This window comes from Poromitra crassiceps, assembly GCF_964638095.1.
Source record: "Poromitra crassiceps genome assembly, chromosome: 9".
Classification (NCBI taxonomy): domain Eukaryota; kingdom Metazoa; phylum Chordata; class Actinopteri; order Beryciformes; family Melamphaidae; genus Poromitra; species Poromitra crassiceps.
In genome coordinates this window covers 43,031,356-43,056,954 of record NC_139630.1, presented here as the reverse complement: position 1 = coordinate 43,056,954, position 25,599 = coordinate 43,031,356, and the positions used below count along the sequence as shown (strand labels likewise).

At 43.3% G+C, this 25,599-nt stretch overlaps 2 protein-coding genes across 4 annotated transcripts in view; both read left to right on the top strand.

Moving 5' to 3' along the window:
• The first annotated feature begins 1,813 nt into the window (after positions 1-1,813).
• On the top strand, positions 1,814-14,058 carry LOC310782576 (interleukin-6 receptor subunit beta-like). 2 transcript variants are annotated; one of them, XM_083643256.1, is made up of 16 exons: positions 1,814-2,021; positions 5,631-5,906; positions 7,520-7,655; positions 7,748-7,914; positions 8,026-8,147; positions 8,634-8,657; positions 9,251-9,410; positions 9,849-9,931; positions 10,050-10,275; positions 10,461-10,625; positions 11,093-11,194; positions 11,295-11,435; positions 11,545-11,682; positions 11,851-11,935; positions 12,101-12,182; positions 12,803-14,058. In XM_083643256.1, exons 1-16 carry the CDS (start codon positions 1,967-1,969, stop codon positions 13,292-13,294), a joined length of 2,454 nt encoding a protein of 817 aa, XP_083499382.1. In that variant the 5' UTR covers positions 1,814-1,966; the 3' UTR covers positions 13,295-14,058. The 2 variants fall into 2 exon arrangements, with proteins under 2 accessions (XP_083499382.1, XP_083499383.1); XM_083643257.1 differs by lacking the exons at positions 1,814-2,021; positions 5,631-5,906 and having other exon boundaries at positions 7,517-7,655; positions 7,731-7,914.
• Positions 14,059-15,155: 1,097 nt separating this feature from the next.
• Positions 15,156-25,599, top strand: part of LOC310782495 (mRNA-capping enzyme-like) — a 118,131-nt gene continuing 107,687 nt past the window's right edge. Inside the window, exons 1-4 of one of the 2 annotated variants that reach the window (XM_083643168.1) lie at positions 15,156-15,554; positions 20,371-20,480; positions 20,593-20,696; positions 20,827-20,915. In XM_083643168.1, the coding sequence (XP_083499294.1) occupies positions 15,491-15,554; positions 20,371-20,480; positions 20,593-20,696; positions 20,827-20,915 (367 nt within the window). In that variant the 5' untranslated portion in view covers positions 15,156-15,490. The remainder of the gene's footprint in view (positions 15,555-20,370; positions 20,481-20,592; positions 20,697-20,826; positions 20,916-25,599) is intronic. The other variant, XM_083643169.1, reaches the window with a different exon arrangement.

Below are 25,599 nucleotides of genomic sequence, written 5' to 3'. Positions count from 1 at the left end.
CAACAGGTTTTGTGGTGTTTCGTTGTTGTACAGAATTACCCTGGAAGTACTTGATGATGGTAATGACGCTTCTTCTTCTTCTCTCGATTTAATGGCGGATCGCAAACAACTTAGGTGCATACCGCCACCTACTGTATTACTTTTTCTAACAATTTCAACGTGCCAACTAAAAAAAAAGTAAAAAATAAATAAATAAATGCTGGATTTCAACTGAATTTTCGACTAACTACTGTAAATAAACCAAATAATTCTCACCCATTCCCATTCTGCTATAACTTTTCTATTTCTTAGATGTTTGAGAGAGCTTAAAAGCATCTCTCAACAACTTCTGCACCGGCCATCTCCAGAAACCTCCACAACATCCAGAAATCTCCTCGCTGTATCCACTATTATATCAATTTTCTCAGACTTCTTTTCCACTCCAGCAGTGCAATTAATTATCATAGCCAAAAATGCCAGAAACTTCACTTGATCTTTACAGAAACATAATTCATCATGCCTCCTGGCTGCTTTGACCTCTTTAGCTCCTTGTCTCATTTCCTCACGCATAGGCTTCCTTCTTTGCCTCCTTGATTCTCTTTGGGCAGTTGTCCTCCCATGCTGCATGCTTACCTTTGCAAAGAAGACTATCTCCTTCCCACACTCTCCAAAACACTCCTTCTCTCCACACTTACCACATACAACAAACTCACTCACACATCGCTCCAAACTTCCAACCATTTTGACACTGTAGTGGCTTAGGAACAAACTCCCTCACTGGGTATGACACATGATCCCAAAAAGCTTTATCAGGTAAATACTCCAAATCAAAATGCAGTATGACAGATTTAGTCTCATACTTCTCATCAACTATTTTATCAAATCTTCTCATTCTAAAGGTATCTGTTACTACCTTACACTCAGTAAATCCCCATGTATCTACTCTACGGGAGACACCATCCACCACACCCTTTATTGGTGCTTTCTTGTTCAATCTGAAACAACTGACTGGAAAAATAGCCCAATCCCCAGACCTGAACCCCATTGGAAGCCTCTGGAATGTGATCAAGAGAAAGATGGATGGTCACAAGCCATCAAACAAAGCTGAGCTGCTTGAATTTGTGATGTGATGCGATGCGATGCGATGCGATGCGATGCGATGTGATGCGATGTGATGTGATGTGATGTGAAAGACTGGTGGAGAGCATGCCAAGACGCATGAAAGCTGTGATTGAAAATCAGGGTTATTCCACCAAATATTGATTTCTGAACTCTTCCTAAGTTAAAACATTAGTATTGTGTTGTTTAAAAATGATCATGAACTTTGTTTTCTTTGCAGTATTTGAGGTCTGAAAACACTGCATCTTTTTTCTGATTTTGACCATTTGTCATTTTCTGCAAATAAATGCTCTAATGACAATATTTTAATTTGGAATTTGGGAGAAATGTTGTCAGTACTTTATTAGTAGTTTAAACAAAAATGTTCTTTTTACTTTAACACATAGTAAAATCAGAGAAACTGATAATTTTGTAGTGGTCTCTTAATTTTTCACACACACACACACACACACACACACACAGTTAACAACTTTCTGTTAACCCTCGGGACACTTTAATTCATCATACACATTTAGCTTTTTGGACGTTTGTGTCCCACATGTCATTATGTCCGGTCCAAGTTGTTACTTCACTTCCTCTTAACAGCTTCCAGTTGGGTAATACCTCCCGTTTATTTCAGCCTTTGCTTAAGTTCCTGTTATTTTGTCAGCTAGAACAGAGGGTTAGTGGGAGAGAAAATCTGTGGTCGCCTACAATGTATTTCATAGTCTGTGATTAAAGACAGGGTAAAGGCCAATTTAACACATTTGACATGCGCAATTACGCACCTGGAGAGTTCATTGCTGTCCTTAGATTTGTATGGGCTGTGTCTTATACACGATAGGCTAATAATAGCCTTCATTGTGCTCTGGTCATACGGGATATTAGAATGTATTTGCTTCCAGTTCTGTGTATTCTCAACGAGATCCCAGCTTTCTATACAGGTAAATATATTTTTTTGTTTGTGGGTAAAGCAGACCTGAAAATGCAGATATAATAGCCTAATGCTGTGTGGCTGTATAAAAATATCAAAAATGCTTCAGGTTTGTTTTGGTTTCATTATCAAAGTTGCAGTGTATGTGTCGATGGGAGCCACGAAAAGAAAATAGCCCAATATTGTATGTGATAATTTAGAAGCAGATTAAAAGAGATTTCTTGGGTGTAAAGTGTCTGTTAAACAATTTGCTAGGTTTGAATTGTAATTTTATTTGGTTTGTCTCCTTTTGGGTACGTTACATTATTATTTTGTGTGCAGATCTCTCTATTAGTAGGCTAATAAATGTAGAATGATACCTGTTATTGCCAGATAATGTATTGAAATCAGTCCGATAATGTAATAATATTTCCTGTAAGATGTAATTATATTAACTGGTAATTAAATAGGTTAAAAAAAATCAACTGATGATGATGTGTCATATATATCAGAATCAGAATCAGAATCAGAAAGACTTTAATGATCTCCGGGGGGAAATTGGGACAAGTTACAGTTGCTCGCACTCCGGCATGAAATATCCACATAACACAACATGGCATAACACAGTATCACACAGTATCTCCCTAAACTTAAACCAGTCAATACAATAAAATGCAATAGAATAAAATAAAATAAAATAGAATAAAGTAGAATGTACAGTACGTGTCAAATTGCAGTTATTACACACTGGAATTAAATGAAATCAACTTGCACATTACGTGTGACGTAACTAAGGCACAGCTATCCTATCAGCTGACTCAGTCTCAGAGAGACTGAGTGTCTCCGAGGTGCTCTTCTTAGTGAGGCGTTAAAGAGTCCAATGGCCACAGGCAGGAATGATTTCCTGTGCCTCTCTGTGGTGCATCTGGGTGGTATCAGCCTCTCACTGAACGTGCTCCTGTGTTTGACCAGCACGCCGTGGAGTGGGTGAGAGTCATTGTTCATGATGGAGCGTAGCCTGGACAGCGTTCTCTTCTCCGACACCGCTGTCAGAGAGCCCAGCTCCAGCCCCACAATGTCCCTGGCCTTACGGATCAATTTGTTGAGTCTAACGACTCTAAACAACAAACTGAAAACTTCACCATCAAATTCATTTTGATGTTTTAATTGGTTTGGTGGATAATTCTTGCTGGGATGGTCTTGTTAACCTTACTTAAGTGATGTCCCCATGGGATGTACTGTGTTGTAACGGTCCGATGTGGTCCATGCCACGTCTTGTGGAGGGGACCTCCAATAAGGGGGACATTGCACTTACTGCTGGCCGCATGTTGACAAAGTGGCATTTGCAACAGGCGACACACCACTTCTGCAATCTGCACAAATGCCCACGCAGTAGAAGCAAACCACGAGCCTGTTGGGTGTCTTATGCTGCTCTCAGAGACCAGCTAGGTGTTTTCTCCTGCTCTCAGTGACCAGCTAGCTGTTTTCTCCTGCTCTCAGTGACCAGCTAGGTGTTTTCTCCTGCTCTCAGTGACCAGCTAGGTGTTTTCTCCTGCTCTCAGTGACCAGCTAGGTGTTTTCTCCTGCTCTCAGTGACCAGCTAGCTGTTTTCTCCTGCTCTCAGTGACCAGCTAGCTGTTTTCTCCTGCTCTCAGTGACCAGCTAGGTGTTTTCTCCTGCTCTCGGTGACCAGCTAGGTGTTTTCTCCTGCTCTCGGTGACCAGCTAGGTGTTTTCTCCTGCTCTCGGTGACCAGCTAGCTGTTTTCTCCTGCTCTCGGTGACCAGCTAGCTGTTTTCTCCTGCTCTCAGTGACCAGCTAGGTGTTTTCTCCTGCTCTCAGTGACCAGCTAGCTGTTTTCTCCTGCTCTCAGTGACCAGCTAGCTGTTTTCTCCTGCTCTCAGTGACCAGCTAGCTGTTTTCTCCTGCTCTCAGTGACCAGCTAGGTGTTTTCTCCTGCTCTCAGTGACCAGCTAGGTGTTTTCTCCTGCTCTCAGTGACCAGCTAGCTGTTTTCTCCTGCTCTCAGTGACCAGCTAGCTGTTTTCTCCTGCTCTCAGTGACCAGCTAGGTGTTTTCTCCTGCTCTCAGTGACCAGCTAGGTGTTTTCTCCTGCTCTCAGTGACCAGCTAGGTGTTTTCTCCTGCTCTCAGTGACCAGCTAGCTGTTTTCTCCTGCTCTCAGTGACCAGCTAGGTGTTTTCTCCTGCTCTCAGTGACCAGCTAGCTGTTTTCTCCTGCTCTCAGTGACCAGCTAGGTGTTCTCTCCTGCTCTCAGTGACCAGCTAGGTGTTTTCTCCTGCTCTCAGTGACCAGCTAGCTGTTTTCTCCTGCTCTCAGTGACCAGCTAGCTGTTTTCTCCTGCTCTCAGTGACCAGCTAGGTGTTCTCTCCTGCTCTCAGTGACCAGCTAGGTGTTTTCTCCTGCTCTCAGTGACCAGCTAGGTGTTTTCTCCTGCCTCTCAGTGACCAGCTAGGTGTTTTCTCCTGCTCTCGGTGACCAGCTAGGTGTTTTCTCCTGCTCTCAGTGACCAGCTAGCTGTTTTCTCCTGCTCTCAGTGACCAGGTAGCTGTTTTCTCCTGCTCTCAGTGACCAGCTAGGTGTTTTCTCCTGCTCTCAGTGACCAGCTAGCTAGGTGTTTTCTCCTGCTCTCAGTGACCAGCTAGCTGTTTTCTCCTGCTCTCAGTGACCAGCTAGCTGTTTTCTCCTGCTCTCAGTGACCAGCTAGCTGTTTTCTCCTGCTCTCAGTGACCAGCTAGGTGTTTTCTCCTGCTCTCAGTGACCAGCTAGGTGTTTTCTGCTGCTCTCAGTGACCAGCTAGCTGTTTTCTCCTGCTCTTAGTGACCAGCTAGCTGTTTTCTCCTGCTCTCAGTGACCAGCTAGGTGTTTTCTCCTGCTCTCAGTGACCAGCTAGCTGTTTTCTCCTGCTCTCAGTGACCAGCTAGGTGTTTTCTCCTGCTCTCAGTGACCAGCTAGCTGTTTTCTCCTCCTTTCAGTGACCAGCTAGGGTGACTACTTATACCGTAACCTGCTCCGGAGCAGGTTAGCCCTGCAGCATCCGTTAACATGGTAATCTGCCCAGATTAAAAGTGAAACACCTTCGTGAGACTGAAAAGCCAGGGTTGAACCCAAAGTTAGTCCTCGCTCCGTGAGATAGGCCTCTCGGCATATGCATTTACAATGGGCCTTTTTCACAGCCGCCATTTTGTGTCTAAAAGGCAGGAAGTAACACAGGTGCAACCAAACATTAATTAGGGTTTCCAACTCAACTTCCAATCCATTTAGGTGTTCCAGTGCTGGGGCCCTAAAATGATTTGGTTGCACATGTGTTTACCCTGCCTTTTAGACACAAAATGGCGAAATGGCACTTCCCACTTCTGCCCTTTTCCAAGGACTCCCAGGATATCCACACCTTTTTTCTCATTTGCCCTTCTTTTCTATCTGTGTTGTTTGTTTGTTTTTCTTTTTGGTTTGTTGTCCCTCTCACCCTCCTTTACTCTGTCTTACTCTTATTCTGTAACCTGTGACATGTCAGTGATGTCGTCTTTATGTCTTTGTTACTCAAAATGTGTCAAATGTTGTAATTGTTTATTGCACAGTTAAAAATAAAGAATAAAACAAGTTATTGCATTATTTTCTACAGGCCAACATGAGCAGACATGCAGTGTTAGTATTACCCCCAAAGATCCATACATTGAAATGGGATCAGATGTCAGGATAACGTGCCAGAGTCCCTGCAACCCCGGAAATATCTTCTGGACATTGAACACTGTCCGTATAAATGACAGCCTGTCAGAGACCATCAACTCCTCATATACGGTCCTGCAACTGAGGAATTTCACTCAACATACTGCTACATTGCTTTGCTGTAGCGTTCTTACTCAACACGTCCTGAAAGGGACCACCATCACAACATACTGTAAGAGAAGATTCTGCTACTTCTAACATATTCTGGCACTCGATATCATGCTCGATAAGGCTGTAGATGCTGGCAATGAGATGAGATCTGTGATTCGCTCTCATTCTGCTCTCTTTGTGCTTCCTCTGGTCACTTATACTGTAATTAGGCAGCAGAGTGTCTCCTTCCATTGTTACGCTGATGATACCCAGCTGTTACTCTCAGTCAAGCAGTTCAAATTAAATAAATTCTTCTTTGCACAACTGCTTAGTGGATATCAAGGATTGGATGGCAAAAAATATTTTACAATTAAACTCAGACATTATCAGTCCTGACTCTGAGCATGCACCAAACTCGACAGCATAGTAAAAAGCTTGTTGTGTCTTGTTTTTTCCATTTCAGGAACATTTTGCAAAATTAGATCCATCCTCAAATTAAGTGACACAGAGAAGATTATACGTGATTTGAATTAATCTTGCCTTGACTACTGCAGTGCTTTAACTTATAGTTGCCTTAACCAGAAAGTGTAATGCCTGCACAAAGTGTTCAGAATGCAGCAAGGCATTTAACTAAAGCTATAGAGATGGGACCATATTTCCCCCATCTTAGCATCTCTTTACTGGTTGCCTGTTCATTTTAGAATTGATTGCAACTTTTAATTTACATAGCTTGGCCCTGATTTATCTTTCTGAATGTTTGATACATATCAGCCTTTGTGCAGCCTGAGATCCTCAGACAGGAACCTTCTGACTGTCCCTGTGTGTCCAGGTTAAAGACTAATGCAGGTTTGACCTTTCCTGTGTCCAGGTTAAAGACTAATGCAGGTTTGACCTTTCCTGTGTCCAGGTTAAAGACTAAGTCATGCAGGTTTAACTTTCCCTGTGTCCACGTTAAATACTAAGTCATGCAGGTTTAACTTTCCCTGTGTCCAGGTTAAATACTAAGTCATGCAGGTTTAACTTTCCCTGTGTCCAGGTTAAATACTAAGTCATGCAGGTTTAACTTTCCCTGTGTCCAGGTTACATACTAAGTCATGCAGGTTTAACTTTCCCTGTGTCCAGGTTAAATACTAAGTCATGCAGGTTTAACTTTCCCTGTGTCCAGGTTAAAGCCTAAGTCATGCAGGTTTAACTTTCCCTGTGTCCAGGTTAAATACTAAGTCATGCAGAGACATGTGACATGCAGGCTTAACTTTCCCTGTGTCCAGGTTAAAGCCTAAGTCATGCAGGTTTAACTTTCCCTGTGTCCAGCTTAAATACTAAGTCATGCAGGCTTTTGGCAGTAGAGCTATGGGCTTTGGATCAACCTGCCTGAGGACTTAAGGCTGGCAGAGACATAAACATCTTTTAAAGCTTTTTTTTTAAATAATCTTTGGCTCTTATTGATTCATCTATCTCTGTGTTACTATTCTTGTTATTCACTCCATTTGTTGCATCCCTGTGGCCATTTATTTACGTTATTTTATTTCAATATTTATTGTAACTGCTTTACCTCATTGTCCTTCCATTGTATTGATCTGACTATGTCAGTTGCTCTTTGTCTTTTGTCTTGTCAGCATTTCATAACTCTGTTTTGAAAAGTTCTATATAAATAAACCTCAACACCTGTATTATTATTTCAATTTCCATCAACAGCAAAACCCAGCAAAATATCCTGCATCTTGCAATATAATAGTACTTCATGGCCAGATGACCTGACATGTAACTGGGAGCATCAGATCAATCCCCATTATCCCCCATTGAAAATAAACTACACTTTGCATGCTGGATGGTGAGTTTCACATTATCTTTAATGCTGGAACATTTCTTCTGCCCTTTATTTATTTATTTATTTGTTTCATATAAGCTGTGACTTCCTTTCAGTGTCAAATGCGAAAGCCCTATGAAGGGAACCTGCAACTCAACAACAACCTCATGCAGATTCAAGTATGGACCAATACTTACCAGGGAAACCAAAGTGATTGTGACTGCTAAAAGTGCTGTCTGGGAGGCTGAGTCAGACCCTTATACATTTTACCCTTATCAAATATGTAAGTTATGAAGAAACAAAATATTCCTTCAGTTCATTTTCAATTCATGGTTGTGACATTACATTCAATTACAGTACATTTTACTATCCTGCCATGCTTATTTTCCTTCAGTGAAAATTCCCCCTCCAGAGATACAGCTAACTGCACTGTCCACTAACCATCTACTACTGGTAGAGTGGGACCGACCTGCCCAAAGCCAAGAGGTCATTCATTGTGAAGTCAAATACAACAAGGTATGATCCCTCTTTGATCACCCTTTGTGCATCTTTGTCACTCACTATAGTAGAAACGTGACTTATAGGAAACAAGGTATTGTCAGCAACAATATAATAATGATAATCCTAAATCTAATAACATATACTTGAGAGCCAGATTAAAGAGAGCAAGTAAGATTTCTGTATTGCCTGATTTTTACTCACAATTATTCTGCCAGGAGCTGAGATTTCTGCCTTTTAAAACGTACGTTCTGGCCCGTTCTCCAACTGGAGTTCCAAGACAGAATCAGGACAGTCATCTCTATTGTGTAAATGTGTGACTTTATTGTTTGTACCAATTACAGGCCACCATAGTTCAAGGAGAAGAGGGGGGCTATGCCAGATACTTGTTTAGGAGGAGACAAGTTATTTCAGTGTTGTTGCAATTCCTACTGGTCGCCAATATAGATAGATAAAAGTCAGAGATGATCACATACATTTTTCTGTTTGCCTTTCTATTTCAAGGCTCTCAATGAAGGAACGCCTACGGTAAGGGAGACAACTTTTCTTTCCCTGAGAAAATATCACATTTTAATGAAGCGTGTTTTGAAACTTGTCAAATGACAAAACTGTGCTATTAGTATGAAGGATCACCCCTGGCCCTTAGTGGACCATCTATAGCAGTGGTCCCCAACCACCGGGCCGCTGACCGGTACCGGGCCGCAACGCATTTGGTACCGGGCCGCGAGCCAGTAAATTGTTTTTTTTAAATAAACATAAGCTATAATATTATAGGCTGTGTGTGGTAGTTGAAACATAGTTTCAAGTTGACGTTTATTTATGTTTGTAGTTAAAACAAAAACATAAATACTGTATAGGCTACATACAGTACAACACAAAAGGCTGTTATTTACCCTTTGTCGCCACCTGGTGAGGCCACCTGGTGAGTAAATATATATGTAACTAAAACCAGTAAAATTGACAACCGGTCCGCAACTTTTTTTTTCCATGTATCTACCGGTCCTTGGCACAAAAAAGGTTGGGAACCCCTGATCTATAGGACCTGCTCCTCTGTTCCTCCTACTACTACAAATTGACTGATTCTCACCAAAGTCTTTCTTTTTTTTCGATTTATTACCCAGTGGGTGCACAAGTCTATGAATGGTGAGGAGAGCAGAGGAAATGTGGCCATTGTGGAAGTGGAATCCTGCACTAACTACACGGTGTCAGCTCGCTGTGCTGTAGACAAGGGCCTCTGGAGCGACTGGAGCCGGAAGAAAACGGTCCTGTCCAAGCTGAACAGTAAGAACACTGAAATCCAAACTGCTTGCGTGTTGAAATGCTGGGTCTTAGGAGGATTTTGGATCATAGAAGTTCTTTGATGAGAAAACATGTTGAATAACAAGCATTTTTCCCAGGAAACATTTTTGATTTTAAATGTGTTCTGGTATCAACTGACTAATGTGATGGATATGGTTTATTTTTATGTTGCCCCATGGGCTGGGATTTGCTTGCAAAAGCCAGATGTACGAGCAAATTAAAAGCATGTTCTTGATAGACTGCCTGGATAAAAACAAGTGTTGGCTAAAGGAGATATCAAGCCACATTTCTATTCTTCTTTCTTTCTTTCGATTAGACCTGACGTGGCTAAGCATTTCATATTGTTAATATTCATGATACATTACGTGCATTTGTGCAATGATTCTAATCACATATTGAATATACTCTGATCCTTTATAGAGAGCACTCTCAAGTTGGGCCTGTGGAGAAAGGTAGCTGAACCAGACAGCAATGGATTGAGAAAAGTTCATGCCATGTGGAGGGTAAGAACACCATCCTCCAATTAACTAATCCCCAAGCTTCATTTCCTAATCTTCCAAACCGACAGGAGATGCTTCTTACAGTACTTCTGATCTAAAGTGCTTCAAACTTCTCATGCAGGAGATTCCAGCAACGTGCCAAGGTGAATTCCACTACACTATTCACCTGACTCCCTACAAGCAACGCAGATCTTTCATAAATGGAATGAATGACATGGCTACGTCTTGTGGCTCTTCATCTTGTGACATTCATGTGACCCGAGATGCACAGAGAATCTATCTCTCAGTCTCCAACAATGGAAGCCTGGTTGCAGAGGAATCCATTTACGTTCCGGCCATTGGAGAGAGTGAGTGTTGTGTATTTGTTTTCATAGTGGCCATTGGAGAAAGTGAGTGTTACTGTATGTACATGTATTTCTTTTCAGTTGTGGAATGTAGATTTTAATTTTTATGGAATGACGCTTTGTCCTGAAACATGAAGGCAATGTGGTTCTCTGCACCTGGTTTTGCCTGTGTGTGTGTGTGTGTGTAGGCCTCCCTGAGGTTAGCCACCTACAGATCACAACCCGTGACGGTGAAATTCAGGTCAGCTGGAAGGCTCTGGGTCAACCTGTCAGTGGCTACATGATCGACTGGACCCACGATGGAGTCCGGTACTTCTGGAAGGAGAGCAAACATAGTAACACCACACTGCTTGGTAGGCTGGAGAAGAGAAATGAAATGGTGGATGGTGGACAGAAAGAGGGAGGGTAGGATGAACGACCCTTGTGGTATCTGAGTCAACCCTCTGTTGATTTGTGACTATGACTCAACTCGTTTGACCGCCAGATCACTTGATATAATATCTTGTTTTCGACCACCATAATGAGCATGGAGATAAAGCGCTTTAAATGGCTGCACTGAAATAGACTTTTAAAAGCCACTGCTTTGTAACACCTGAGCTAGAAAGATTTGATTATCGTTGAGTCATCTTTGAAATTTGATCATTTTTGAGAACTCACAAGGCTAAAGAGACAGAGTGCTCTACCAGCTGCTTGATTCTCTTCAGCCAACGTAGATCACTAAGCAGCAGCACCAAGTGGCTTAAAATGAAGCTTTCAATGTGTTTTCACAGTCACGTACTACTTTAGTGAATTCAGAACAACAATCTGCCCTTTCTTACAGACCTCCTGGATTGTAAGGCATACAACATAACAGTAACCCCACTCTATGATAACAAGACGGGGCTTGGGACACAATATCTTGAGATCTGCTCCAGAGTAGGAGGTACACAGTTCCTCAGCAATTTTTTATGATTTTGAAGAACAGTATATATGTTTGACCAGTCTGAGTTTAAAAACATGGTCTTGTCTCCTTGTAAACTTAGCTCCAGATGCCATCTCCTTGAAAATTGTAGCTAAGGACAAAAGTGCCCTTGTGAGCTGGAATATGGAGTCACAGAAGCCGTGCAGCGGTGTAGTCATCAACTACAGAGTCACAGTCTTCAAACAGACTGAGGAAGTCCACAGTAAGTCCACACACAGCATCTGTTTTGAAAATGATCTGCTCAACAGGTCGATGACATTTCTTTCCTTTTACAATGTATTGACGGCAAACTATGATGTTTTCCTTCCTAGATGAAACTGTCAATGGCACAAAGCAGGAAGTCTTGTTGAAAGATCTGAAACGCGGCACCCATTACATTGTCCATGTCACGGCCATGGCCTCTACTGGAAATACCAGTAGCATTATATATTTTGAAACCAAAAGATATGGTGAGTAAAGTCTGATAGAACTACTGAAATATAAAGTCACGTTACTCATTGCAAGCCACATCTTGAGTGCACCTGGTGTAATGTGCTCATTAGAATGCTTTGCTCTAAACGGCATACATTTAGCATGCCTCACCAAGTTCCCATGAACATCATTGTATCCTCTGGTAGATCCCAGTCTCATCACAGCACTCGGTGTCTGTGGAGGGATCGTCATCTTTCTTGTGCTGTCTCTTGGATTAGGCTGCGCTGTTCAGTAAGTTTCAATCATTCATTGTCAATGATAAAATGATATGGATTGATTTGAAATGACATTTGGGACATTTCTTTAAGTTCCCCCCACAATTTTAACAACCCTGAACCCTATGCAGAATCCGAGCTGAAAGATGTTGTCTAGTGATGTTTTGAATCTGTTTCTTAGGTGGAAGAAATTCAGGGAGAACAGGGTGCCCAACCCTGGTCTCAGTTCTTTGGCGTTGTGGCCTTCCCAGAGATATTATAAGGTGAACTCAGTGATGCTTGGACACCCACATTCACTTGGCTGATCAGATTAATCAGTTATATAGGTTGTGGTAGGTAGGTAGCTAGTTTTTATTGTCCTCCAGAGGAAATTCTTTCCACTGTCAGGTGCAGCTAGGCTAGGCAACTTTGGTAAAAAAAAAAAAAGACAAGAATTTTAAAGTACACAACAACCTCCCCCCACTCCAGACAAGGCTTAGGCATGTGCATGAGAGGCGCAAACTGAATAATGCCCAAACCTTTTATGCAAAACACATCTCTGTCTGTTCTATCTAGTTGTAGACATTGCCATTATTCTGCAATATGCATGACTGACTGGTTTGAGCTGAAAGCTTCCCTACTAACCTGGTGCTAGCGACACCTACTGTTGTTGTCGGCATATTAAATGGAATATCCTTTCCTATCCCTCTACACATGATGCACGGGTAGGGGTTGCCCGCCTTTTTTTTTTATCTACAGATGACTGGAAGTCTTAATTGTCCACGTTTATGAACAGGGGTGTTGGTGTACATGGCCATTGTCTGCTTTTTACCTCCACAACCAACAGTTGCCATCTTTCTGGTTCACCCTCGCTGTGTATGTGCATGTTCACGTGTTCCCACAGGTCTTCCCGCCGTTCAGTAATCCATCCGAAAGCCTGGCCATCTGTGAGAGGGTTTACACTTGTGAGCCGGATGCTGCAACCGCGTGCACCGCTCCAGCAGACACAGACTGCAACGATAATGCAAACGTTAGCAGCGCTCCAGCAGACACAGACTGCCACGATAATGCAAACGTTAGCCCAACCAGTGAGCAGAGGGAGGACAAGACCCGCCGAGCCTGCCCCGCTGCTCCGGGCGCACAGGAGGAGAGGCCGGTCGAGCCTGCCGGAGAAAGCGCAGGGCTGCTGGTGTCAGGGAGCGGCCCTCTCAACCCCTATCGCAGCCAGAACGCTGTGCAAGGCAAGGCTGAACCGTTGCCTGCCTATGTGACTTTGGAAATATTTGAACAGGGCGAACCAGGGCAGGTGAAGGGCATGGAAAGAAACACCAAACAAACATGTTGTGTAGGTACGGATGCTAGCTGGTCAGTTTCAAATCACGTTTTGCAAATATAGAACAAAATCCGGACATGCTTTGCAAATACAGAGTACCGGTAATGTTAAAATACAGTAAGTTAAAATACACTAAGTTAACTTTATGGGCCCGTCATCCCAATTCCAAGGGCAATTTTACAGTTTTTGTGGGCAATTTGCCCTGAGCCCCCGCTAATTTCCTTCCCTGACTAGCACTATTGGCACTATTGGTTGTTACATGCCAGGGGCAGAGGTGTGGCGTTGCACCTAATTGGGAGTAACAATAAAGAAATGATAAGTGTTGTAGCTTAATCACTAATAGTGTGTAATAGTCTGTGATATTTCATATAAATATATTTCCATTTGACTACTTTCTATTGCCAATCAATAACAATAGCATCCTACAATAGCCAACAATCAAATCATCCAACAATCCTCCAACAATGAACAACCAGTTTACAACTTGCATCTTTATAGTCAAACCCTGTATCATAGCTGCTTTACTGGGTTACATTCAAAGGCTGATATATTATCCACATACTAAGACAGAGCTGTCATGTACGATAGCAACACTGGTTTCATTTAATTCAAATGTTCAAAGTCAATAAAAAGGATTAAGGATCCCCCCCCCCCTTTTTTTTTAAGCCCTGGTTTGTTTAGCAATGGCACTTTTGGTAAATGTTGAGGATGTGGTTTTGATGTTACAGATGTGTTTTTTAAAAACAGGTTCTGTATTTGTTATTAAGTTTCTGGTTTGTGTTAAATGTTAAAAACAGTCATAAACTGTTTGAATGTGGTATAAAAGCTGTGATGCAATTCAGATGTACATAAGCTAAATAGTGTATATGAAATGTTATCCAGCAAGTTATTAAATATGCCAAATGATAATGTATGAATGGGGTGCTAGTATTTATTGTGCAGCTCATTACATCAAACCATGTTCTCATATAGATGCATGATCAGCAAATAACTTTATAGTCTCAGACAATGGCTAGTTCGATAATAAGCTCTCCTTACACCTTGTTTTTTTTTTTTTTTTTTTTTCCCCGGTTTTTTATCCCATTTTATCCCCCATTAGTGCTCACTTGATTTCTCAATCCTGGTTGCTACTCCATCCTCTGCCGATCTGGGGAGAGCCGAGACTGGCTCCATGCTTCCTCCGAGACATGGGCAGTCAGTCAGCCGCTTCTTTTCACCTGCCAGAGGAAGCTTCACCGGTAGGACATAGCACGTGGGAGGTTCACGCTATTCCAACCAGTTCCCCTCCCTCTGAACAGGCCCCCTTAACGACCAGAGGAGGAACCACATTAGCAACCAGGATATTGCATGTTTTTGTGAAGGGGGTTCCTATATGAAGGAAACCCCCGGGAGGCACGGGGAGAACATGCAAACTCCACACAGAAAGGCCCTTTTGAGGACATGCGGACGGGCACGCATTCCTCGAACCCACGACCTTCGAGCTGTGAGGCGATAGTGCTTACCACTGCACCACCGTACCTCCTCCTTACACCTTGTTAAGACCAAATCTTTATTTGCATTTGATTTTTCCCCCAAAGCGGTTTTATTTCCAGCTCAAATCATAATACAAAAGTATACAAATTAAACTATTCGCAGAAATTAGCTGAGGTCTCTAGACCATATTTCAGGCAGAAGGCCATTCGTGCATAATCTAATCCGATCACCCCTGACGTCAGTCAAGTTCTAGTATGACGTGGTCAGTCAAAGTCTTAGTATGACGTCCGTAATGACGTCAGTCAATTCTCATATATATAGCAAGGAGCTATTCATGACCAAAGAAAGCCGTCTTGAATTGTGTATCTGCCGCTAGGTGGCAGTAAGACGCTCGTAAGCATCTACACTGCAGAGATCATTCATAACAAGAAGAAGGCTAGCTAGTGGCTAGTTTAGCCAGCTAGCGCGCTCGTTACAGTAATAATAACGTTATGCTAGCTAATTGCTGACATAAGGACAGAGAAAACAGACTCAAACGATAACATAATTTCTCGGGTGCTGATCTACTGGGAGTCATAACAACCTATGTTTGTAGTAATTGTTTGTCAGCCCGTCAAAAGTTTGATCGGGCCCAAACTTGCTGGATGATTCTCCTGAAATTTTAAGGCCCTGGATCCACGGTGCTTTGGTAAACCACAGCCGCGGGAGAGTATCGGTTATTGCGGTTTTATGAAATAGCAGTCAACGTCAACGATTCACTAACATACAGCAAAAACCCTTGTGGACATGTCACATACCGGACCCCCTCCTCGATGGCGGAATTGTCCCAGAAGAGGACAACCTGTGGCAGGTAGCGTTAAGACTAAAAAACTACCGTTAGCTAACGACCAGCTTGTTATGGTGTGCTGCGTTTGCCCTGCTGTGCTGTGTTCTTGTCACAATTTCACATTTAAATTGGTTTCGATGAGGATTTCCTCAACACGTTGTACAGTACGAACTAGGACTAGCAGCAAGCTCAAATTACATTACGTTAGATTTTTAATGGAGTTTGGTGTAACGCTCTCTTCATGAGTCAAAGAACGAGTGCTGTTGTTTATGTTGCCTAAACGCTAGCTAGCCAAGCAGGCTATGGCTTAATAGCTTAGCTAACTCTATGCGTTGCGTGTTTGTGTCGTTATTAACAGTAACATTAACTTGAAAGAGGATGCCCTTAGCGTAGCCGTGTCGTTTATTTTTTTCCTCCTTAAATCATTAGCAAAGAGCAACGACGTTACTGAGATAGCCCCGTTGTTGCATTGTCACGTGTCAAAACAAACCTGGCGTTAGCCAGAGCACACATCATTTTAGTTCGTCCAGATAGCTTTTCAGTTCCAGGATACTAGAGCTGAAGTCTGGGATCACTGAAGCCTGGACGTGTTAACGTTATGCTACGGTCTACAGGCACCTATGATAAATGCCGATGGGTCAAGACAGAGCTTTATTATTATTATAAGAAGTTACCTTGTGGCACTCCCACTCACAGAACATGTTCATATAGGGATAGACGATACAGCATCCTTCCAGTTGCAGCAGTTACTGTATGACCTGTGTGCTCCCATCCATGTACAAGATAGTCACTTTGGTTATGAGAAAATTAAACTAACTGCATCAACTGCTTTCAACATGCTTTCAGAGCCAACCCCTATACGAGGCATATAAAGTCATTGCTATGTTTATTTTAAAACAACCACAGCATGCACGTTAACCTTCATAATCTCTGAATTTCTTTCCAACCAGTCGAAAACAGGATTTCCATTTAGGCTACCTTACATCCAAACTATAATGTATATATGAAATTTGAGGTCAGACATTTTTGGAACTCTGCTGTCTCCGTCACCTTCTCTGACAGCTTTTAGGGTGCAGCTAAAGAAGGGACTGATTGTGGCTGGAGCCATGGGCTGATATGTTTATTATCCAATGATGGTCTATACTTTTTTATTATTATTATCTTCTCCTGTCCTTCCTTACATTTTCTCTGTTTAGAAATGTGCTATTTGCTTAGCAATAGTTTATTTTATTTCCTTCTGAACTGCTTATGATGGGAGAGGATCTGTACAAGCCCTCTAGGCTTCCATTCTCTCCCAGCACTAGCTAATATTCTCTGTACTTTTGATTGTTTTCTTTTCTGCTTGTGCTAAATAAACTCAACTAAATGCACACATTTAGTTGACTTGTACTGCACAGTCACGTGTATGTATTCCTTTTCTGAAAGGTTTTTACTTCTTAAATGTTAACCTAAGGTAGATATGTATTTTGCCACGGCACTCATCTGAGAAATGTACCCTTTTATATTAAATTAAATTTGGCTTCACATTATTACTGTCAATATAGGGTTTCTAATGATGCATTTTTGCTGTGTATTGTATTATTGACATGTAAATAGAGCCCGACCGATACTGGATTTTTTTTGGGGCCGATACCAATATTGGGGAGTAATAATGCATTTATTTTATATAGCGCTTTTCAAGACTCAAGACGCTTAACAGTAAAACAAAAGACAAGCAACAGGCAGCAGACACAGGCAACAGGCAACAGATACAGGTAGGGATGCACCGATATGAAAATTTTGGCCGATGCCGATAACCGATATTAACATTGCTGTTATGGCCGATAACCGATATTTACCGATGTCGATATGATCTGTATAAAACCACATTTTTATGATCATCACATTTTGTACATACTGAAAAACACATGTTAACACTGAATTTGAAAAAGTTATGCATTTCTTTATTTGCAAAGCCTTTGGAAAAGCCCATAAATAATAGATTTACTGCATTATTTCATATCAATGTGAAGAATTTGGCTGATAATGATAACCGATATTAACATTGCAACATCTGACCGATACCGATATGACCGATATGTTAAAAAATGACCAACATCGGCCGATACCGATATGATTGCCGATATATCGTGCATCCCTAGATACAGGGGACAGGTACAAATAACAGTGGCGGTTCAGGGCAAGGTTGTATGGAGAAGCAGAGGAGAGGAAGAGAACAGGAGGGAGGGGTGGGGCGGAGGGTGATGGTTTGGAGGAGGTGGTCAGGGGTAGGGGAGGTTCTAAGCTTGGGAGAACAGATAGGTTTTAAGTCGGGTTTTGAAAGTGGGGGGTGAGGGAGAGTCTCGGATGGTCTGGGGGAGGGAGTTCCAAAGTCGGAGTGTGGCACGGGAGAAAGCACGGTCACCAAAGGTTTTGAGTCTGGATGGGGGGATGATGAGGGTGGCAGTAGAAGAGGATTGGAGTGTACGTGAGGGGCGATGGGGGATGAGGAGGTCAGTCAGGTAGGGGGGGGGGGGGGGGCTAGGCTGTGGAGGGCTTTGAAGGTGAGGAGTAGTAGTTTGAAGTCGATACGTTGCTTGACGGGGAGCCAGTGGAGAGAGTGGAGGACAGGGGTGATGTGATCGCGGGACCGGGTGTGAGTGAGCAGGCGGGCGGCTGAGTTTTGGACCATCTGGAGTCTATGGAGGGAACGGGAGGTGATGCCTGTGAGGAGGGAGTTGCAGTAGTCGAGGCGGGAGGAGATGAAGGCATGGATGAGGGATTGAGCAGCAGGGGGGGAGAGGCAGTGTCTGACTTTAGCGATATTGCGGAGATGGAAATATGAGGTTTTAACAACAGAGCTGACGTGGGGATCGAAGGAGAGGGTGGGGTCCAGGATGAAACCAAGGTTGCGAGCCAGGGGGGAGGGGGTGATGGTGGAGTCGTCAATGGTGAGGGTGATGGGTCCAGTTTTATTGAGGGTGGATTTGGTGCCAATGAGGAGGAGTTCCGTTTTATCACTGTTGAGTTGGAGGAAGTTGTGGGTTAGCCAGGTTTTTATTGCAGTTATGCAGTTTTCGATGTGAGTGAGGGGTGGGTTCTGGAGGCATTTGGTGGTGATGTAGAGCTGAGTGTCGTCGGCGTAGCAGTGGAAGTCCAGGTTGAATTGACGGATGATGTGACCAAGGGGGAGTATATAACAGATGAAGAGCAGGGGGCCGAGGACTGAGCCCTGGGGGACCCCCTGCAAAACAGAGGAGAGGGTGGAGGAGTGACCGGAGAGGGAGATGAACTGTTCTACATGTAAATTAAGGAACCCCCCCCAATATATTATTTTGCAATTTCCAGAACATAGAAAACAAAAGCAGGCTCAGACAAAAAACTAAAACATACCTATATCATCAACATTCATGTTACAGCGTGGCACTACCAGCCGCGTCAAGTGCTTATGTGCTTGTGAGAGATGTGCGTGGGATCCCATTCAGGGGGTCCAGGAAAAGTCAGCTGAGCGAGTTACTTGTCGCTCTTAACCTCGTCTAATTAGGCTAGAAATGGGTCCCACTTAGTTGTGAATTTCTTAACACATTCACTGCCAGCCGTTTTTTCAATACTGTAGGTACCTTCTGCCAATGTTTTTTTTTTGAGGATTCTGGCTCATCTTTCAAGAGCCGAGGATTCTTTTCTGCTAAGATTTTGTGAACACAAATTATCTCAAAAGAACTAATAGAATGTGTGCTTTCTCTGTCTAAAATAGTTAGTTTGTAGAGTTAGTAGTTATGTAGGCATTAGCAGTAGAATACAGCATGGTTTCAGCGTCTGAAAATTTAAGCTGAGATAAATGGCTTTTTGTGAAATTCGATAGAACAGTCACTTTAACCATTTCTTTTTGGCGTAAGACGTCAGACATACAATAGTTTTGAACAGTAATTTCCTCCATAGCAGCAGGAAACCCCCCTCTCCTTCAAACTCCTCCCTCCGTGTGTGTTCTCCCTCTGTGGCTGCAGCGGTACAAGCGAGGCTCTGCCTGTCTGTGCTGCCTGGCTGCTGGCGGCTGCTCTTTGGGCGAGTCTGCATGGGGCTCGTTCGTTTCGGTTGTGAGCTCAGCTTGAATGAAGCTGCGTGCGATTGTGGGCTTTCTGCCGGTGTTTCAAAGTGTGTTGCACCCATAATCTATTATGCAAATTTGCAATCCCCCACCACCAGCTCCCAGCGCGATAATGCGCGAAAGCGAAAGCGTTTTCGCCAATCCATTTTACAGTATGAGAATGGTTTCCTCGCACGTTCCCCTGCAGTTTTGGCTTGGCTTTTTCTACTCTGGAGAGCACTGTCGCCACTTAGTGGGTCGGTGGAATGGGTTGTACACGTTCGGTGGCTCCCATATTTATATAGGAGATGTAAAGATCAACGTCCCACCGTCAAATTCTTTTTTTTTTTTTTTTTGACGAGTTGAGTCGTCATTGGCAGTCAACCGTTGGTTTCTGCTTGACGAGTTGACTCGCCAATGGCAGTGAACGTGTTAAGTGAATTGGTCCTCAGGAACCGGAGTCTCTCCATATGTATAACCGAGACCGTGTCCGTCAGCCACAGCTGAAAAGAAGGTGGAGAGGGGGACTTCCGCTCCTTCACTATGAGTCTCTTGGCGACAGTCATCCCCTGCATCAGAGACTGTTGTACAGCCGTAGGGAGGAGCAGAGAGGATTCTGAGCAGCCGAAGATGGCGAGTTCCGCCTCCGGCTGAAGGGCCTAAATTAAGGAACTGGTTCTTCATCTTGATAGCCATCCTTGCGGGTTCTTGAGGTTTGGATCTTGGATGCTAGAGAATCACTGTTCCATAATTATGTGTGTATCTATTCCCTGCTAGGTAAATTCCTGCCAATGAAAACAATGTTGGGTCCCAGATATGATGACAATGTTCCAGAGGAGAACCGGTTTCATCCAAGCATGCTGTCAGACTATTTAAAAAGTCTCAAGGTAAGTAACCCATGATGAAGACATACATACTTTGGCAAGTGCAGATCACCAACATTTAAAAAATGTCAAAACCATGTCACATTGAGGTGTCTGCTTTGTTGTCTTTCTTCAGGTGAAAATGGGCCTGCTGGTGGACTTGACCAACACTAGTCGCTTTTATGAGCGCGAAGACATTGAAAAAAAAGGGATAAAATATGTCAAGCTTGCGTGTAAAGGGTATGAATGAATTACCTCTCAGTTGGGTTTATAATAATTGCATTGTTCAGTGATGAGTTGCTGGATGAAATTTTAGGATATTTTCTGTCATTACAATAATGTCATCCAATTCAATCCCATGTGATTTCAGCCATGGAGAATGTCCTTCGACAGAGGTCACAGACAGCTTCATCAGGCTGTGTGGAAACTTCATGGAGAAGAATCCCACAGAGTTAATCGGTAAGGAGACCACAGCATAACCAGGCCTAGACCGTTCTGTGACCCAGTCACAGTATATGCATGTACCCCTTCTGTCCCTGTCACTTGTGTATGTTTGATTGCTTGTTAGGTCATAGGCTGAACAGGCATACCTTTTATGTCCAGCAGGGGGCACCCTTACTCCACAATTGGACCGATTCAAATAGCAGCAGGGTGGCATATTATCTTTTTAACCTTTATTTAGTTGAGGAGGTGAAGAAAAGTTGATGATTTTTCTATGGACCCTGCCTAATCAACACAGCTCTAGTTTGTTAGTTTATCTTGCTCATTATGCAGTGCTTTCTGTCTTCTCATGTTCTTTGTGTTTTATAACAGAAGAGCTAGAAAAAGAAAAGACATGCTCCTAAAGAGAAAATATTTGATTGTGAAAGTGTAAGACCCAGGTGCTACATTCCTGCAGATATCCAAGCATACAATGTAGATGTACAGACAACCTTTTTTACTTCTGCTGCCAAACACCCCTCAACTGCATTTAGTGCTTTAATTGTGTTGCTCTCAAATGGAAGCCCATTCATTTCAAATGGCACAATCTGTCACTGGTGATATGCTTTGCATTGTGCTGCAGGTGTTGACTTTATTTAACTTCAACATTGTGCTTACAGTATGCATGCTTTGGTAAGAGAACCAGGAATCCAGTACAGGAAGATATTATAGTACATCAGTATTGTTAACATTAAGTATCACTGTACAGAAATCTCTACTACACTGTGATCCTCCACTCACAATGAATGAGAGCTTGACTTTGTGGACTCTCAACATGGTTGCAATGTGTTATATATATTTTTCCTTAAATTTTGAATGGTGTTTTTTTGGGGTCAATATTACAGATAAAAACAGTTGGTCTGACGGTTGGACATGATTTAATGTCACTGGTTAGTAGGGCAGAATCTCTGTTCTCTTCTTCCCTTACTAGCCTGGTAACAGCGACCGGAGTAAATACGCATCATCTAATAGTGTTTTTCCATTTGCAAATTACGTGACTGACGAGCTTATAAGCCAAAAGTATAAAGGCACTCCAAGTAGACTGCATTCAGGATGCTTTTGAGCAAGTGTTATTTGGGCCTTGAATAGCATTATGTTCCCTTTTGACACCATTGATGGAAATGCTAATTTTCAAGCTAGCCAGGGGAACCGTCTAGACAGACTCATCCTGAAGCAGAAGTATAACTTATTCAAATTAGTGATTTTGAATGGCAGGGTTTGAATTATTAGATGATTATACTGCTAACAGAAGACATCATGTGTGTAAAGTTATGTATCTCTAGATAATGCTAATTTCCCTAATCATTGCTATCACTGCTACTGGCACACCCTCTGTCAAGGTCTCAACGCTATTCTGGCTCAGCCATAATTTTTTTTCTCTCTTGCTCTCTGTTTTCATTCAGCTGTAGGAGTTGGTAAGGAAGTGGAACCCAGCTGTCTTTCTCTTCCTTTTCAGTGGGACATGTTCTTAATGTTCTGCAGTGCCACCCAATGCCCTGAGGCAGCCTGGGGGACACCACCCAGGCTACTCGGGTCGCGCGTTCAGTTCACACACACATGGGAGAAGTTACCGTGGAAGGCTTTCTGCCAGAAAGGGGTGACGCAGAACAGAGGAATCGCCATGCGATTCTTCAAACATGGTCCATTGCATTTTAGTTTTTCTTTTAAGGATGTTGGTTGTTATGGTTAGGGCTAGGCAAGTAAAACAATTTGGTTAAGGTTAGCATTAGGGGTTGAAAATGTTCATCTCAATTTGTGGTTTGCGCCTGTGGTTTAATGGCTAAGGCGCTTGCCTTCCAAACTGAGGACTAGGGTTTGAATCCCTGTCAAGTCACGTACATTTTTAACAAGCGTTTTTCTTATTTGAAAATGTTAAATTACATCCCAAAGATTGGTTATTAGGGTTAGGCAAGTAAAACAGTTTGGTTAGGGTTAGGTTGTGGTCGTAGTTAAATACAGTAAGAAAACCCTAACCCCAACCTTAACCAAGTCCTTGCCTAACCATAACAACAAACATCCTTAAAACAAAAATAAAAATGTAATGAAACATTGTTTGAAGAGTTGTATTGGCGATTCCTCTGTTCCGTGTCATCCCTTTCCGGCAGAAAGCCTTCCAGGCTAACCTCTCCCATGTGCCGTTCACACTAAGGACAGCAGAGCGTGCTGTGATTCAGACCAGAGCAGCTGCTGCCCACGCCGCTGAGTTGTAAATTAAGTGTCATTTTAGCACTGTTGCTGCTCTGTGATGAGTCTTTGTCTCCTCGTCCTCGTCCTCCTCAAGCACAGGTCCAACTCCAAAGTAGACAGCTGAGGTCAATCCAGTGTTTCCCCTACCATTCTACAGGCCTGGCGGGCCCGCCAGGCCAACGACGCCCCCGCCAGGCCAAAAAAGAAAATAGCTGTTGTTTTCTGCTCTCCCCAAAATTTCAATAAAACTTTATGGCATATTATTACAATACAACAATACTGGTGTTGACAGTGTTGACAGTAATAGAAGATGCCAAATCATTCAAAAATATAAGCATTTTACTTTTAGGAGCATTGTGCCAGCGTGCAGCGCTGTTTTCCGAAACGTGTCAACGTGTGTCCGTGCCTGCGAAACGCACATCCCATAATACAACTGTTCACATTGCATCCCCCATAATAGTATCATGATACTTTGGATGCCATTGAGAACATAGATGCAAACAGGTTAGCTAAAAGTTTAGCGTTGCCAGCGAGGGCCCCCACCCTTGCGGTCGGGGTACGTTTCGAAATCCCTCCAGGCCTGACATTTTTTCTAGGGGAAACACTGCAATCTGATCACGAAAAAGAGAGCATTGCGCTCAGTGAGACTCCCCCTGTATAAATAAAGGTAAAAAAAAAAATGATCATGTTCTATACCACACAGGTCCAACTCCAAAGTAGACAGCTGAGGTCAATCTGATCACGTTCATCCGCTGACTGAAGCTCACTCCATCTTCATTAGTGGCATGGTGGCCAGACTAACCTCTCATGCTGCCTGCTGGTTGTCAGGGAAATGTACCAGTCGCATGCGTTTACTTTGTCGCCGCATTTCCAGAACACTGCTGTGCACCTGGTTAAGAATGCCCTGTCTGTGAGACTGAACACTGCTGTGCACCTGGTTTAGAATGCTCTGTCTGTGAGACTGAACACTGCTGTGCACCTGGTTTAGAATGCTCTGTCTGTGAGACTGAACACTGCTGTGCACCTGGTTTAGAATGCTCTGTCTGTGAGACTGAACACTGCTGTGCACCTGGTTAAGAATGCCCTGTCTGTGAGACTGAACACTGCTGTGCACCTGGTTTAGAATGCCCTGTCTGTGAGACTGAACACTGCTGTGCACCTGGTTTAGAATGCCCTGTCTGTGAGACTGAACACTGCTGTGCACCTGGTTTAGAATGCTCTGTCTGTGAGACTGAACACTGCTGTGCACCTGGTTAAGAATGCTCTGTCTGTGAGACTGAACACTGCTGTGCACCTGGTTAAGAATGCCCTGTCTGTGAGACTGAACACTGCTGTGCACCTGGTTAAGAATGCCCTGTCTGTGAGACTGAACACTGCTGTGCACCTGCTTAAGAATGCCCTGTCTGTGAGACTGAACACTGCTGTGCACCTGGTTTAGAATGCCCTGTCTGTGAGACTGAACACTGCTGTGCACCTGGTTAAGAATGCTCTATCTGTGAGACTGAACACTGCTGTGCACCTGCTTAAGAATGCTCTGTGAGACTGAACACTGCTGTGCACCTGCTTAAGAATGCTCTATCTGTGAGACTGAACACTGCTGTGCACCTGCTTAAGAATGCTCTGTCTGTGAGACTGAACACTGCTGTGCACCTGGTTAAGAATGCCCTGTCTGTGAGACTGAACACTACTGTGCACCTGGTTAAGAATGCCCTGTCTGTGAGACTGAACACTACTGTGCACCTGGTTAAGAATGCTCTGTCTGTGAGACTGAACACTGCTGTGCACCTGGTTAAGAATGCCCTGTCTGTGAGACTGAACACTACTGTGCACCTGGTTAAGAATGCCCTGTCTGTGAGACTGAACACTACTGTGCACCTGGTTAAGAATGCTCTGTCTGTGAGACTGAACACTACTGTGCACCTGGTTAAGAATGCCCTGTCTGTGAGACTGAACACTGCTGTGCACCTGGTTTAGAATGCTCTGTCTGTGAGACTGAACACTACTGTGCACCTGGTTAAGAATGCCCTGTTTGTGAGACTGAACACTACTGTGCACCTGGTTAAGAATGCCCTGTTTGTGAGACTGAACACTACTGTGCACCTGGTTAAGAATGCTCTGTCTGTGAGACTGAACATGCTTAAGAATGCCCTGTCTGTGAGACTGAACACTGCTGTGCACCTGGTTTAGAATGCTGAATGAAGTCTGTCAGACTGTCAATTTGTATCAACGTCAGGAGGATTGGTTTTCATAGCTACCTGTTGCTCTTTCTTGAAATGGGGAAAACAAACATGAGTGCATTTTTTGGTTTCTGCCCTCGGCGGTGTGTTTGGTCCCCGCAGGGATTCAGTCTGTGTTTTGCAGATAAGTTCTACTCATTTCAAATTCAAAAAGAAGACGAGTATCTTCCTAGCTTTTTGCTTTCCTGTGCGCTGCAGCCGCTGCTCGTCCCCTCTCCACCCCCCTCTGTGTTTCATCG

Coding starts and splice junctions, on each gene's coding strand:
- LOC310782576 (XM_083643256.1), top strand. CDS start 1,967: ATGTATTTGCTTCCAGTTCTGTGTATTCTCAACGAGATCCCAGCTTTC. Junction 8,658..9,250: donor TCAATGAAGGAACGCCTACG/GTAAGGGAGACA, acceptor TTTATTACCCAG/TGGGTGCACAAGTCTATGAA. Junction 11,683..11,850: donor TTTTGAAACCAAAAGATATG/GTGAGTAAAGTC, acceptor ATCCTCTGGTAG/ATCCCAGTCTCATCACAGCA.